Here is a 17,880-nt window from a genome sequence, read left to right on the forward strand (position 1 = left end):
CTCTCTCTTTCCTATCAGTACTTAATATCATGCTAAACCTGTACCTCTAGCCATTTTTCTGCATTCTGGGAGAAAATGTAGTGCTAGAAGAGAGGTCTATGATAACAGTTCAATTGCCTCAGAACTCCATTAACAAATCGTCACAGCTAGCAAAATTCTGGCCCTTGGACTAGCTGACAGTTGGTCCTCAGTTGTTGGTACAAACAGATTTGTGTTGTCTATATCCATACTGAGAGATGTGTCAGAATCAGAATATAAAATATTCACTTCTCAGACTGTTACTCTGCAGGACCCCATAAAGAATTATTCAGATTTATTTACATTACCTACTCAGGAAATATAAAATCTTGGCTTAAGTAAATAGTTTAATGTAATTTCATTAGGCCACATAGTCTTTTGGGACACAGTCCTCTCCCTTTCCATCAAATACTTCTTGGTAGATCTGATACTAGAATTAACTATAATTCTTAATTCTTATAAGAAAAGTCAGAGTATGACTGACTAGTATACAAAGCAATATCAAGAACCAGCACCTTCAACAGATACCTTTCCATTCTGCATAGATTAACATTTAAATCTCTGCACACTTAGATACCTTTTTGTGTTGTTGTTGTTGTTGTTCATACTTATTGATTTTATATTTATTGTTATATTGTTGATTTTTAATAATTTGATAGTAATTTAGATATAATTAATCCTTATTAATTATTTCTCGGGCATGCTATTTTCTTGTCTGTTTCTTAAACTGATTGTCCATTGTGAAGACTTTCTATGTAGTTACAGATACTGCTACTCAACCTATCAGTTCCAGGAAGGAATTTGTCCATTCCCTTCCAGGAATAGCAATGACCATGACATTGTAAGGGTAAAGTATGAAGAACTTCCCCCAAGGGTTATCTTAAGGATTGCCAAAAGAGGACAAATAAACTTAAGTTTTACCAGCTCCTGCCTCTGAAGCAGTTTGAGGCAGATGAGACTGAAAAAAAAAAAAGAGCCTTAATTTGGTGCTCAGCCTCAGCAAAACCACAATATTACAAAGGTTTCATAACAACTCTCCTTGACATCTACAGTGCATATCAGAATTAACTATTATTCACCTTTTATGTACTGAGAATGAATTATTAGAGCAATGCTCTTAGCTGCTTCTCGTTCCTTCCCCAGCTGAGATGACTGCAACAGTATGTCTCTTCTGATCCATTAAAGCACTCAATCAAATAGATCAGACCACAGCTAACATGACTTTGACTTGGCAATGGACTACAGGAAGAGACTGGAGGCCCACAGCTGAATGATGGCTTAAGCTGGGAGAGAACTGCACAGCCGCTGCTGGCTGCCTTCTAACTGAAGCCCACATCTGCTAGTGCAAATGTTATTTTTCCACACTGCTTCATCAGCCAAGTTTATGCAGGTGGTTCTGATGTCAGACAGGAAGGGCAAAAACTAACATTACCCCTTCCACACTTAAACCAGCAACCACGCTGCCAAGACTGACTTCTGGCTGCTGCTTTTCTTCCACTGATGGGAAAGCCAACAGTTATCAGTGGAAAAATGGAGAGGAAAAGTGTCTACTTGGGCAGCCACCAGTCTCTCTGGGAAGTTGCCACCTACTAAGCTAATTCTTCAGTGTTATGTTGGAACAGAGGGGAGGAGGAACACAGTGATCTTAGCTGGGGAGAAGTGGCTACATTTGAGAGGGAAATCCCCGTGCTGAGACATCAGGTTCCTATATGGACTGGCATGTCTATAAACTTACTTGGCCTAAGACTATGCATGAATCTAAGTCACACATTCAGTGGAGTTAAGCAATTTGGCAATTTGGAAGCTTTTTTTTTTTTTTTTTTTTTTTTAGGTTGTTCAATGTTGTTTACAAAAATACAAAAGCCAGCCAAAAAAAAAAAAAAAAAAAAAAAAAAAAAACATTTCTTCTTTCAGCATAACTCCTCTGACATATCACTCAGTTTTCATTCTGGCCTTTTCATAATCTCCTTTTTTTCTCTTTTCCTGTGGATATTATATTTTCTAGTTATATCCCTTTATTTCAGAATCACTTTTGTTTTGCTAGTATTCTGTTATCCACAGATATTCCTATCTTTCTCCTTAGTTCAGAAGAATCTGAAAAGCTTGCAACTACATAAAAATAATCCATATCAGAATGAATATAGTGTTTATTGCTTCTGGTTTATGAGCATGTTATTTTTGTGCTAAGATCTCTGGATTAGATCAAGCCCACTTGAGTACTCAGCAAAAAGACTTTGATCTCTTATCCAGCATTTTGCTAAGTACAACCAAAGTATAATCCATAGCCAATGATTATTGACATTCCAGTTATGCATATATTATTCATTCTGTTGGTCCTTGTTTTTTCTTCCTAGTTTGTTTTGAAAAAGGAATATGAAGCCTTAGAAGAAGACAGTGTTGCATGCTGAACTGTGTAAATGTTGCTGACATGATGCCATATAAAATGCTTTGAAAGAGACCTAAAGTGGGTTGATACATTCCTGTCACTCCTTAACACCATGATTTACTGTGATTTCTGAGATCTGCCTTAATTTGCTTTCCTATCTTCACTTTTTCAGATATCCTTGTTTGTCTATCTTAGAAATTCTCTTATAACAACTGCAAACATTACAAATGCACATTTTCAAATCAAAGATTATTTTCTGTGTTGTATAAGAAAGCCTAAAAAGTGGGAAGGTGGGGAAAGGAAAGAGAGTTCTAAAGAAGAAAAAGAGCAAATATTTTATAGCCAGCATTTTACAAAATTATTACTATTATTACAATTATTTTACAAAAGCAATTGCCTGTCATGATCTAAATAAGGTATTAAACAAACAGGAAAGATATTTTCAAGTTATGACTGCTAACATGACATAACAATGACATAAAACCAAGTTAGCTTATTTTCTTCATAGCTCATTATTATATGCCAAGCAATGAAGGAGGAGATATAATGGGAGTTTAGGGTATACGATTTTGAGCCTATGGGGTAGACAGTCTTCAGGATGGTTAAAGAATACAGTCATTGAACTGCTGACAGGAAGAAGGGACCACAGCTATCCAAGAGTGCTGAATTAACAGAAAAAAATACCACAAAAATATATATCTCCAGGGTAAGGACCAACCTGAAGTAAGAATATGATTCTGACAATGGTCAGTCAGTAGAGAACTTCAGGTAGTTAGCTGAGGTGCACTGAACTGCTCAAAGAACGTATCTCATAGGCAGCATTTTGAAGAGACTGGAAGAGAAATGTGGGGGAAAATCCCGTCCCTTTCTGAAGTAAACAGCAAAATTACCATTCATTTCTTTAAACCAGTATTCCTTCATTCCTTGACTGAAGCAGAAATCAGGTTTGAAGCTGGAGCAGCAGATGGTTGAGCCAGGATTTGGGACACAGATTTCAGGCATGCACATATTCAGAAAATGCTGGCAATTAGGAGTGGAACTAATAATTGAGCTGGCAGATATAAAACTCCTGTGGTATATCATGTCATTTAAAAATTGAACATTTAATGGGATTTCATAACTGTCTTTTTTAATATGGTGGGGTTTTTGAGTTCCTTGTCAGAATACAAATTTCACAAAATGGTATTTCCTATTGATACCATAGCAAGAATTAGTGGCCTGTTAAAAGAAACATTATGAAAGCAGAAAGTTCAGAATATAATTCCACACACTTCTTATGTCTAGGATAAAAACATTTCATTTGACCTTATCTGATATTCAATTCTGTATCCCTTATGTTATTGTCTCATCATGACATACAATATAATAAATATGAAAACTTATAAATAAATCTGATATATAGATGTTGTTAATATGATAAATATTAAAGCACTATTAATGGAACCCTTTGCTATAAAGCAGCATTTTGGCAGATAAAGATGAATTAGGAAAATACTATCAAAAACTATTGGAAAACATAACCCACCAAAAATCATAACAATTAAGAAACAAATAAATAGATGGTTTTCCAAGTTAAATTTAGAATTAGGAAATGCTTTCCTTCAAACAACTATGAAATATGTCATATATATATTTCTTGCTACAAGAAACTGTTTCACATATACACTATTTATAGTAACAGCATGGCCTTCAGCACCATTCATGTGTGATTAATATAAGCACTGAGCAGAATTAGAAAAATCTAATGATTTAATCTAATCATGTCAAGATCTGTGAAAAAATCTAGAGCTTACAGGGTAAAAAAATTAGATAAGAGAAAACACTGGTCCTGCTTGTTGTGGCACTTCTATGAGCAGTCAACAGATTTTTCTCTTCTCATTCAGTTAAATAAGCGGAAGTTGCTTGATGTTCAGTACTTGGGAAAATGAGGCCACTCAGTTTCCTAAGGTAGCCTAATTGCAAGTTTTCTATTTCTGCTTGAATCTCAGTCATGGTTTTTAGTTGAAACGGTCTGAATGGGGATAAAGGGACATAATTTGCAGAATCTCTTATTGATAACTTAATGACTGCACTGATGTCTCTATAGTTTTCCCCAATTCACTAGATTAAAGAAAAAAATAATTTAAGCTTAAAATTGAAACAAAAAATAATGGGAGAGCAAGCCTTTTCTTTGCAGACAGCAATATTTCCAAACAGAAAGTGGGATAACAAATGTGATCGCAGAGCAAAACTTTCCTACATCAAAATGATTTGTGTTTCCATCATCTCTTTGTTTTTACAAGGAAGGAGGAGTTCCAGAGCTTATTCAATCTTAAATTTGCAGGTTTTCAGTCCACTTTTTTTTTCCCAATAAATATTCGTATCATAATGGGGGCTCTATATATTAAAAATCACTGAAGAGAAATCAAAACATTTAATTGATTAGAGAACATATACATGTATATTTCATGAAGTATAAATTCTTTAGAGAACATTCTATTTCTACTGAACATTTCTTCTTTGTTATAAAAAGGAAAGTTCACATGCATTGAAGTCCGATTTCACCTTGAGAGGCAGATGGGTTACTATCTCATCCAGATGTACATACCAAGTCTGTTGATCGTCATTCTCTCTTGGGTGTCATTTTGGATCAATATGGATGCAGCTCCAGCCAGAGTGGCTTTAGGCATAACAACTGTACTGACCATGACAACACAAAGCTCAGGTTCACGAGCATCGCTTCCAAAGGTAGGTAGGATTTCCTTTGTGTGTACAACATTAGTATGAAATCATAATGTTACAGGGCAAATAAACTCCTTAAATCAAACTTATAATATGTGTTTTAATTATTAGCATTTACTATTCTGAAGGAGATAACTTTAAAATATTTAGGGTGTTTTTTGAGCTACCAATCAATTATATTCTATTTCTCTTCAGACTCAACTGTTTAGCCAACCAAATGCTGTATACCATAAACCTCAGCAAATAATGAAAACAATGTTTTTCTGTACTATGTAAATGTTGCTTGTTAGCAATTGACTAGCTTGTCCTTTTCTGGATCCCAGTATCTGATAAAGTCTTAGCAAATATGAATGAATTTCTAAAGGTCAGAGATTCCAACCTGCTCTCAATGATATTCTTTTCCTGGAAACTGCCTACGTTATGAATTTGCACACAGTATTTATAAACATTATTACATTAAAATGTAGAAAAATGTAAAGCTAAATAACTTACAAAAAGATGTATAAAGAATGGTTCACTACACAGTGTAAATAGCTTTAAGTATATTTCTGTGATTAGCTACTTAAGTTTTCTGACTTGTCCTTTCTTTAAAAATTTTCTTTTTCCTTTTAATTGTTATTCCTTGAATGTCTTCATTGCAGTTACTGGGAAAAAATGTGCACAACACAAACGCATAAAGTCCTCTTTTGTATTAGTTTTACCATGGTATTTTTAGGGTGTCTGTTAATTTTTTTTTCTAAGTAAAATAGATAACCCAAACAGAAGTTCATGTGCTTTGCACCTCAAGTATATGTATCCAAATACATCTGAATGTAGCATAAACAGATAAGAAAATGGAACACTATAAAACCTCAGAAAAAAAAGCAAGAATGTAAGAGGTTACTAGAGAAAGCTGTAGATGTTTTTATTGTGTTTGAGGCCTGATACTAGCTATGCTGGTTTAAATGATAAAAATCCTGTAAATGTGGATACAGAGAGCAAACTCATCCTACATTCCCAGTCAAGATTATGGACTGCAGCTGAGCTTGGCAAAGAAGCACTGTAGTGAGTTCATCTATTCTGTAATTCATTTCCAGTAGTTCCAGTGAGTCAAAATTTACAGGGCTAATTTGAACCTATATCTTTAATTTACCATTACTGTATTAGCAGAGAATGAAAATATCAGAGTTTTGCATCTACTTCCCTTCTTTCTCCTAATTTGTACTCCAGGAGCATTAAATCAGCATAACAGACTAATTCTCACTGGTCCCAGTACAAGCTATTCTCCTTAGTATTTTTCACAGATCTCATTGGGAGAAATGGAGGAAAACCATGTGATCCTTGTGGGTTATTTGGTCTATGATCAAATATACAGTACATTGTATGATATATGATAAATTATACAGTATATGAGAAATATTACCTCATTTAGTGAGGTAAATAGTAGATATTTTGTGAAAGACTACACTATAAAAAATAATAATTAAGGTATGAAAATTGCATTGTTGTCCCTCTTACTGTCTAACTTACATGTGAAGATTTTTTTGACAAAAATAATGTTGGGATTTGGAGATATTAATCAACTTCCTCCTGATATTAAATCACATTTTTTATGGTTTTAACATATTTATTTTTCTGCTCTATTTTCTCCATAGGTGTCATATGTCAAAGCAATTGACATCTGGATGGCTGTGTGTCTGCTCTTTGTATTTTCTGCACTTTTAGAATATGCAGCTGTAAACTTTGTGTCAAGGCAACATAAAGAACTCCTGCGATTCCGACGGAAGAGGAAGAAGAACAAGGTAAAGCTAACAGTATTCCCAGCTTTAAAAGAGTCTAAGGGATTGATTTATGTCAGGTTATAAGCTTAATTTGGTAAACATACTGCTGCCTAAATTGGCAATATAGATAAAATGGCAGCACAGAATGAAATTATCTCTAGGCTGAGGGTCACTACAAGGACTATGCAATGCATAAATCCAACTTGAATTCTCAAAAGAGGGATTAAGAGGGATTTAAATGAGGCATGGGCCATGTAGGAGCCATCTGCACAAGCACGAATTTCACTCCGTTAGAAGAGTCAGATTATACTTCAGTGGATGAATATTACTGGTACTTGCAGTAATTTGTACTGCATTGAGATTCAACAAACAATATTCCTTAATTTCATTCTAGTATTCAGTTCAAAGACTTAACAGCTATGTTTCATGCATTTTTTTTTAACATAAAAATTACTTCAATTAATATTATCTGTGGGATATACATTTTTAAAGGTCTAAGAATGTTATTTTTTCCTTATGTCATGTTAATTTAGTCTAAATTCCTCACATAATTAGCAAGGAGCTTTAACAGAGCAACAGTTATTTATACTTATTTTATGGCTGAAGCCATCTAGACTACTGGTAAAATAAGTAACTGATAACGTAAAGTCTAGCAGCTGAGACTACAAATTTAAATTCTGAAATAAGCAAAACATTTTACAATACATAAAACTGATTTTTCAAAGAGAGAATACTTCTGCAACCTACTCATTAAATGAGTACCCACCACTGCTGTTATGCAGTGTCTTTCAGACTTTCAGTCACTACCTAGAATATTATTATAGATGAATGTTTGACTGCAGTGATATGACAACTTCAGGCATCTTTCATTCCTGAAGACTTACCTCAATTGACTCCTTACATCATAAGGAGAAGTTTTTTACAGGTTGTTTCCCCTTTACTTAGAAGATATTGGAAATCTGTAACACTGTAAGCCTATCTAAGCAATCTTGGCAAGCAAGACTCCATGTTAAAAGATGGCTAGACAGACAAATGGAAATGACATTTTCATACATTTGCTTCTTCCTGTGTGTTCAGTCTTGTCCAGGTACATAAAGAAACTCATTTGCCATAATTTAGAGGATGAATCAGACAGTATGTATCTGCTTTCAACATTTGTCCCCATGAAAAATGTGCTTTTTTGTTTTTGCTGACAGCAGCAGAAAACACTTTCTGATACACACAGTAGGAAAGCAGCATTGTTGTGACAGGGTGTTTATTGTAAAATATGGCAGCTCTGAAAGCTGCTTAAAGGTTTGGACTGTGGGGAATGGGATGGGCAGATATGGATTACTTGGCAGGGGGCAGGTGACACAAAAAATGTGTCATGTATCAAATACAAACAGCTGTGTTAAGTGATATATTATGTGACTATACTTTTAGTCCATTTGTTTTTTTCACATTGTATCATAGTGTCCTCTAGATCTCAGACACATTCACCATATTTGACTCAGGTTATGTCTTTTCACTATCTTAAATACCACAGAGTTAAAAACTGGCAAGTGACACTACCTTCCTTCCTCAGAAACAAACCCAATATATTTCCAACCTTCTCCTAGAAAGACTTCAAGCTCACCAAAGGCTTCAGCAATCACAATCAATCAAATTTCAGCTTAGAGGTATTTGAGGAAGAATCCACAGTATACACAGAATTTCCAGAAAAAATGTATGCGCATGGATGGCATTATTGACTTAAATGTTTTGCTGGAGCAGTGTTTGGCATTATGGTAATCATGGTGTTTTTGAATCACACATAACAGTCCTCATTCCAATTTTATACTCCATTAGACAGACTTACAACTTCAGGTGTGTTGTCAAGTAAGTTCCCATAAATTAGGGGATCAGACTTAGAGACTGCAGGGTACCTAGTAAATTATCAGGTACTCCCCATAGATACTGAAGGCATGCATTTCAATGTTTTTCTTCACAACACAAATCCACTGAGCAGCTGTATCTAAGAGATACATAGCAGATATAGAGAAATTAATATTATAATTTCTTTTTAGCTAGCCAAGTATTTTATAATTTTAATATTTCTTTACTGCCTGCAAACACTCTATATTATAATCCCAGATTTTCCTCTGACAAGTGTCTAGATTTTCTTGTTCTTCATATTTAAAACTTATTACCAATTAATTTCTTTAATTACTTTCATGTTCTTAAAGCACATATTGAAAAAGTAAAAGATGTTAGCTTCTTTTACAAAAAGCTAATTTGCCTTTTTTTTATTATTTTTATTTTTACTTTCCATTGCAATATTGAAAGACTTTCTTGGTGCAGATTTCTTTCTCTCTTTTCCATTCAAGAATACTTACTTTGTTATAAAATTGGTGTTCATTTTCAGCAATAAAAACACAAAATAACTTGTTCTTTTTTCTACTTTTTGAGACTTTTTTTTTTTAATCTTTAAATATTTGCATTTTGCATACAGAGAGGACAATAGGCTCTTCTATTTCCATCTATATAGTGATAGCAAAAAATTCAATTTACTGTTAGCTATATTAACTCCAGAAGTCTAGACTGAGAAAGGAAAAAAATATACATTAAAGAATTTGATAGAACATTACTTTTTCAAATTACTAGATTTTCCATTATATTTACTTTTTCCATTCTATCTAAACAACCAGTTCTATATCAGGATAACATCGATGTCTTGAGAACACTTATTCAAAAAAAAAAAAAAAAAAGGAAGAAATATGAGAGATCAATTCATCCGATAATAACAAATAACCCTGTAGCTTCGACATTACCTGGCATGATACAGAAAGAGCGTGAGTTTTCTACAGCCCATGTAAGAGTATTATATATACTTTTATATATACTTTAGGGGTATGCGGTTTTCCCTTCCTCCATCTCTGTAAATTCTACCATAACACAGGTTTCTCAACTTAAGTTTACCCCAAAATGTTTTGTTCTCATGCAAGTTTATGGTTTCAAACAAAAACACATTTTTTTGGAAAAGATTAACTGATAGAGTATTAGCTAACTCAAATTCTGTGTAGAGTTAGGGCTCCCGTCCAGAGCTAATGCCTTGACAATACATACTTTCAAGCTCCAGAGACAGCTCAACTAATTGTTTCTCTATTTCTCAAAGTCTTATTTAACCATTTGTTTAATAAGAAATAACAAATATACTAGAACTTGAAACATTAAAGGCATGGAGATTTTATCTCTTCAAAAATTTGGATTGTATCCTAAACCCTCCAGTATACAAACGATAAATGATGTCTTATGGATTAAGCAAGCAGTTAATAACTAGTCTTTCTTACCACAGATGATGTTTATTCACCACAATTTCTAACACGAAATGCAGGCCCTAGGATCATAAGTCAAAATAACTTGTGTTTCCTTTCTCTTTTTTTTTTTCAAAGTCAGCTACTATAGCTCATGATTATGTAGTTTTGCATGTGTTTGTCATCCATATGGACTAGGTCAAACAGCCACTGGTTCTCAGGAATTAGATTGCATTGATTTCTAAAACTACAAATAAAGATATATTTATTTGACCACAAAATCAAAAGGCATAAAAAGGAGTTAGGTTGAGCGATTGCATTTAAAAATTCTCTTTCTTTTCAAAGTGAAAACTGCCATTCTATTTCATACTTATGTACAGATAGATTAGAGAAATACAGCAATTAGGGTAACTTAGTAGACTTTTTCATCCTTTACTCTTTCCATCTTGAGACATTTTACTAGGATTATTATTATTTTTTAACTGTTCTGTCAGATTAAAAAAAAAAAAAATCAACCCTTATTAGAATGAATTCCCACTTATAAATACAGGGTTTTTTCCTGGCACTGGAATTTTATCTGTAAAAATATGGTAAAATTCCTAGGGATTTGATTGTACTTCAGAAGTCCAAATATAGATGATTTAAAAAATTTTGGATATATTTCATTTCAGATAAGTGTTGACAGAATAGAACATGTATGAATAATTTCTGTTTATGATAGGGCAACTGAAGAATTTCCAAAGCCTATTCTCTTTGTAATTAAAAAGATGTGCTTGTTGCAAGAAATATTTATTTTTACCAGGTAACCTTAACAACAGCCAGATGACTGAATGTCAGTGCTGGAATGCCCCTGGGAGGTCAATTAATCCATTTTCCTGACCTAAATCAGTATCAGTTATACTTAATTAATCCCAGTCATAAAAATCCCACAACCTCCCCTGCATTCTACTCCAATGGTTTAGAAAGTTTTTTGTTGTTGTTGTTTGTTTGTTTTTTTGTTTGTTTTACTCATGTCTTTTTTGGCCTCTCATGGCTTATCTAGAAAGGACACAGAGAACAGACTATCTCATTCCTTCATTTATAATTTTCCATTCAATCTTCCTTTCTTTAAATATTCCCAGCTTGTACAACATTTTCTTTTGGGGCATATTTCCACACTTTCATCCATTGTCATTCTCCTTCCCTGGAAATTTTCCTAAGAATTCCACATAGTTCTCTAAAACATATTTTCTACATAAAAAGTAGCCAGTAGCAGCTGAGCGCAGCCAAAGGATCATCTTATGCAAGTTATGTATGCACTTGTTTATCCAAACCAGTTTGCTGTTTGCCCTTTCAACAACAACATTCATCCATAACGAGATTGTGATCTTCCATAACTTCCAGTTCTTTCTCCAGAACTACTGCAGAGCCATTTGCTTTCAATCTTATGTTTGTGAAGTTGATTACTCTGTGCTAAATGCAGTACCTTTTGTTTGTACCTACCGAGTGTATCTCTGTATTTTTTGGACTCTTTGTCCAAATTGTTGGATTAAAATCTAGTTATAAACATATCCTCAAACAGATTGTCTTCTTTTTTTTTTTTTTTTTTCATACTTTGCTATTTTTTCATAAATCTAGTCAAAATAATGAGTTATGCTTTCTCAATGCTGATTAAAAATATAGGAGATACATATACTCTTAAAAAGTGTACTTGGAGAAAAAAAATACAGTAAATGACTGTGGCAAACAAAGTAAGAACAGTTGAGATTTAAGGAAAATTATACAGTTATACATAATGTAATTATGTACTAAATCAAGATATTTTGCCATCCAAAGGTAATTTTTTCTTGCCATTTCCCTTACGCTTTTTTTACCTAAAGTCACTGCCTCTTTCTTGCACTACCTCAGTGCAGTATTTGCAGACTCTCTTCCTAGATAAGAGTAACAGCAACATCAAAGATGATTCTTAGGCGTAACTGCACCCTCTGGCTACTGCTTTTATGGTTGTAATTATGGAACTCACTCAATGATTCCAAATAACTGCAAAGCAAACTTCTTTTTAGAAGCTCAGTGCAATTCCCACAGAAGTAATAAACATTTTTAACCGATTTGAGGAAGTCTGGGACTGTGTTACAAACACACTCATAAATAAAAACAGCTATTACAGTATAATACGCAACCCTATATGCATTGCTATTTTCCAACAGGCGTAACAATAGGTATAGAAGATTTTTCCAAAAGTGTCTAATTTCTTTATGATTACAGAAATAGCAAAGTACATCCTGAGAACATGAAAATTTTCAATCACAATTAAAGTCTTCATTTAGTAGTAAGCATATGATCTACAGTGCTGTGACTGTCAGGAAAAGAAATCTGGCCAATGAACACAGTAGTTTAACAAAGATTATTTTCATTAACATTTTCATCCCATCATTACTGATGGGATGGAAATATTCTTTCTGAATGAATAAGTATAAATTGTTAATTTAAATTTACTCTCCTTTAGGTCTTGAGAAACAAGAGAAAAAAAAAAAAAAAGTCAGAATTAGAAGTATCATACAGGAATAACAAAACATACATATAATCAGTGCTTTTTCTTAGTTGAATTTACACTGTATGGGGAAAAACAAAAACAAACCCCGCCAAAAAAGTGTACCTATACTGAAAAAAAACACAAATTTTAGATTAGCTTTTAATTAAGATATTTAGTTTTCACAAATAGCAAATCTTTTAATTCTATTTTTAAAAATCTAAAGAGCACAGTATCTTTTGTGAGGAAAAAATAGGCATGCAAACTAGATTGTCTTTAATGGTAATCACACCTCTTTTCTTTTGTTTTCTTTTTGGTCAACCCATCCATTTTGATGAAAGTATTTTGAGGGAATTCTTGATGGAAATGAAATCAATGAATCATTACAGCATAGCAATGGCTTGAGATGTGCAGGACCTATAGACGGGACTTTGCCTCAAATCTACAGTACAAATTTAAGGGTAAACTATGAAGAAGATGTCCCATTTGTCCAAATGTGATATCCAATCAACATATCCACAACAGAGGCCCTGTTCTTTTGTCTGAAATAATGTCTTCCCATGTGGATTCCATGCACCTTCATTGCTACCTGTATGTGATGATGTGAAATGTTAAGAAAGGTACCTGTCTTGTTAATTTTGTAATACATTTTAATCTGTTTAAATCTGGATTTAAATCTGAATAATCTTTATTGATTACGCACTAACCAAATACACAAAAGACCAAAATAATAAAAATTAAAATTATTTTTTTTCCTACTACATTTTAAAATAAAAATTTCAACCAAAAAACAATGGACTTTTTCAGGAAGATTCACTATCCAGATGCTCAACAAGGAAGTATGGGGTTCTTTAATGTTCATCCATTATACGATTTTAACAGTTGTGGCTTCAGACACATGGATTATCAGAAATATTTCTAGTCAAAAAGTGGGATTGTCGTCAAGTCAATTTATAAATACAAATGGGGTATCACTGTAATTTTATATAAATACCTTCAAAAAAGCACTCAAAACTTGTTATCAAGTTTTATAGTAACATCATATTTCCTGCTTTTCAAGGGCACCCTTAGATATGAACCTGAGGCCAAATTAATGCTTTTTCTGCTTTATGAACCAGCTGAACAACTTGCAGAACTACATCCTAGATACACCAGCTGGTACCCCAGAAAAAAAAATAAAATATGGTGGTACCTGGCATGTTACAGTGCCCTGGAAGGTGCCCTTTGCGGTATATCCATTATTGCTCTGCACTTTGGTCTGACTTAGCAGACTCTAACCATCCAATCTGCCCTCATCAAAAATATCACCCAACAGTCACTGGGCAGAAACAGTAGACTCCTAGAAGGACCATCACATCACCTCCTCAACAGCAGACAGTGTTTCCAAGCAGTCTGCTTGCAGACTAAATTTAAGTTGTCTGCAAGCAAATAAATAAGAAGAGACCTGGCTTTAAAAACCATTCTAGGGGAATCACTCAATTCACATAAGCATAGAGCAGAAATGGTAAAGTCAAAGCAGAGCATCTAAAAAAACTCATCCATCAGAGAGCTGATACTCAGCAGAATTATTTTATAATTATTTTGAGTTGATGCAATCATAAGCATTATTTTCTGGAGAAACATAAAGAGATTAAAACCCAGATTATCACAGATTTTTTTTTTATGTTTAAAGGTGCTTAAATGAACAGTTTAGAAAAAATTCTCACTCTATGTATTTGTACTAAATTCTGTTAACTGGAATGACCATTGCAACTCTTCTGGAATACAGATACTATTAAAATGTTATTTCCCGTTCCTTTCTGAGAAGAAAGGAAGTCTGCTGTAGTATTTAGCTATTTGTTTTATTACGTCATCAAAAAATCATCCCATAATTTTGTATTTCTGTTATTCATCTCCATATGGAATTCAGTGATTTTTCCTCGTCCTTTGCTTTCATGTTAATTTTTCTTTATTTTTGTTGTTAGATTTTTTATGTGAGAATTGTGAGAATTACAATACAGATTCAATATACAGTAGTTTCAGTGAACTATAGTAGTCTATAAGTTTATGCAATGTACATATATGAAAAAGTATAGCAGTTTGGTGATAACTACAGCCATGCTGGATGTTTGTGCTGTGTGCCAACCAGCTCACTTCAAACAGTAATTTATCTTTATTCTCTTGTAGATAATTGATTCAGCTAATATTGATAATAAACTTCACTGATTTAAAACAAAAAACAAACAAACAAACAAACAAAAACAACTAATAAATTAGCTATGTTTCTTCTAGCAAGCTCTGCTTAATTAAAACATTAAATATGTTTATAATTAATTCTCCATTCAAAAACATTTTTTGAATTTTCAAAATGCCACAGGCATTTTCAAAATGAAAAGCTTGGAAGTTTGGATTTAAAGTGTTTGCTGAGAAATTACATTTATAGGTGTAAGAGGTTTAAATAAAACAAAAATATTTCAGAATTACTAAAACAAAACACTAATTATTTGACTTGCTTCAGAAAACATTTTCTACTTTTTTATTTTATTTTAAGCTGGGAAGAGATTTGAAATATCAAAAATTCTCTTTCAACAGAAAAATTGACTCTTTTATATTGTTTATGAGAATGAATTTCCAAAATACTTATTTAAGTAGTAACATATCTCTGTCATTCTTTACAAAAGTCTAGAATCTTAAAGCAACTAGGTTGAATTAGACATGAAAACACAAAACCCTGAATTTAAAATTTGTCATTAAAAAGAAAAAAAAGTAAATGTCATCAAAATCATATAACTATTCTTGAGTAGCATACATAGTAGAATATGTTGTAATATATTTCAATCCAAAATTTGGCTCTGTCTTTACAGTCTATGTATCACCCTGCATTTGTACCTCCTTTATTAAAAATATTTGCAACCAGGTAAAGAGAAATATAAAATGTGTCTCCAAACAAAAAACACATTCTAGAAATGCATGCTATGATCTTCAGACTTTGTTTTTGTGATTTAAAATCACTTTCTGTTATAGCTCACCGAATTCAGAATGTCTTTGCCAGATTGCATTTTACTTGTCAAGAGAATGGTTCAGAAGAAAATCTGGCCTTTAGCTTTCATGCATTTTATTTTAAAGCTTATTTAAAATAATTTTAATATATTAATTTTATTTTAAATAGTTTAGTATTATTTCTATTCTATTCTAAAGTAAGACACTTTATATACTATTCTGCTTATCTGAAATACAGGGCACAGTAGAATGAAGGCATATGAGTAAGATTAACTAACATACAAAATCAAACAGGCAGAATTCTCACCAATATTAACTTGAATATTGTTACTACTTGTATCGCTAAAGGCCATCCCATATTGTCAAGCAACATACAGAGCTAATGGCTGTTGCATGAAAGACCGATGTGAAACTTGCCCAGCTGAAGATCGCAGATGTTTACTGTAAATGGGGAAAATGAAAACCAATCAGAATAAATCAGAAGTTGGGTGTTGATTACCATTAGTTTCCTAAGCTAGTAAACCAGTTTACTAAGCTTTGTCTTTTCTCTAAATAGATTATGGAGTCTATAAACAAGTAGAAAAATTCTGGGCTTTTTAAATCTGATGATGTATTTTCACAGACACTTTGATAAGGCTGACATTTCAACCAGTTAAAATAAAAAGGAGGTTCAAAAAGTCACCGTGCTAAAGGTGCAATACCTCGTTGGTTGCAATACCATGGTTGGTACAATTTCTGTAAAAAAATAATCTGTAAAAAAGCTTGCCTTTTTTTTTTTTTTTTTTTTTTTTTTTTACAACAGGATGATGACGTACGGGAAAGCCAATTCAGTTTTACAGCAGCATATGGAGTGGGGCCATGTCTGCAAGCAAAAGACGGAGTGACACAGAAGGGGCCTAATAATCCTGCTCAAACTGCACCAAAGAGCCCCGATGAGATGAGAAAGGTATTCATCGACCGAGCCAAGAAGATAGACACAATTTCCAGAGCTTGTTTCCCATTAGCCTTTCTGATTTTCAATATTTTTTACTGGGTAATTTACAAAATCATTAGGCATGAAGACATTCACCAATAACAAGATTAAGGTTTGCAGTCCATACAGATCCTGCCATGACCAACAGGAGGCCTTCTGTTAGAAACGTGTAAGTGAGGAGCAATTGGGAGACCTAAAAACACTGGGTGGGGGGAAAGATCCTGCATGGATTGCAATACCCAGACAGAGTGGAATGGAAGACTGACAGCAGAGAAGATACATCTGCTGCTGCAAACATTCTGTGTCAAATTAAATATTAACAACTCATTGTAAATCACTCTCTACTGAAGCGTGTTTATACTTACTGTTACATAGTGGTATAATTGTACTCTTTGATGTTCCTTACTTTTTTTTTTTATTTATTATTATTTTTTTTTTTATTTCTGGTGCATAAAAAAAAAAAAAAAAGAAAAAGAAAAAAATATCCAGCATACTCTAGGTAAAATCCCACCTTTATTTCAATTTTAAAACATAATGAAACATTACTTATTTTAATTTAGATTTTTAAGGACTTGTCTTAAGGACAGGACCTGAGGTATTACAATGAGCACAGTTGGCACATTTAACTTGTATAATTTATTCAATAAATTTCATATTATCAATCCCCTGGAAAGTGTGTGTTGAAATAATCTCAGCCAGCACAAGGTATTTACAGTTTAATAGTCTGCTTATCACACGGAAAATATACCAACATTTGCAAAGTGTTGATTCCTCTAAAGGACTTTTTCTTTCTTGTAATTACCTAAACTTTAATAATTGAATCTTTTTTAAATCCTTTTTATATATTGTTTTTTTTCTTAATTGATAAAACTCGTACAGCATTAGAGATAGACAAACTACATCAAAATTTTGCAATGCTTTATATTGATGCAGTACAAAGAGATCTTGAACCAAAACTAAAAGCTGTTTCAACTGAAATATTAGGAGAATGGGTACGCCACTGTTTATTGATATAGTGTTACATATGTTATAGGAGGTTGAATTTAAGAGTGCATCAAGTTTTCTGTAGCATTCTTTGAAGTATATTTATATGATTTAGATATTGGTTAAGAAGTACTTAGAAAAATGTGACTCTTCTGAAATATGAAAAAGGATCTGAATGGTCTTTCACATTTATTGCACTTCATATAATAAATAGGATAAAAACTGTTAGAACTCAGAGGCATTTTCCCTCTTTATTATTAAATAAGTCACTTTTTTTT

The 17,880-nt window shown here is 33.0% G+C and overlaps 1 protein-coding gene across 1 annotated transcript in view; it reads left to right on the forward strand.

Annotated features, from left to right (window-relative positions):
* The window catches only part of GLRA3 (glycine receptor alpha 3), a gene marked incomplete at both ends in the record, with an annotated part of 85,865 nt that extends 69,145 nt beyond the window's left edge, over positions 1–16,720 (forward strand). The window contains 3 exons of the mRNA XM_082758772.1: positions 4,917–5,131; positions 6,760–6,906; positions 16,448–16,720. Coding sequence (XP_082614898.1) covers positions 4,917–5,131; positions 6,760–6,906; positions 16,448–16,720 — 635 coding nt within the window. The remainder of the gene's footprint in view (positions 1–4,916; positions 5,132–6,759; positions 6,907–16,447) is intronic.
* Positions 16,721–17,880: the final 1,160 nt, after the last annotated feature.

This window comes from Aythya marila (genome assembly GCF_965140915.1).
Source record: "Aythya marila genome assembly, chromosome: 4".
In the NCBI taxonomy this organism is placed as follows: Eukaryota; Metazoa; Chordata; class Aves; order Anseriformes; family Anatidae; genus Aythya; species Aythya marila.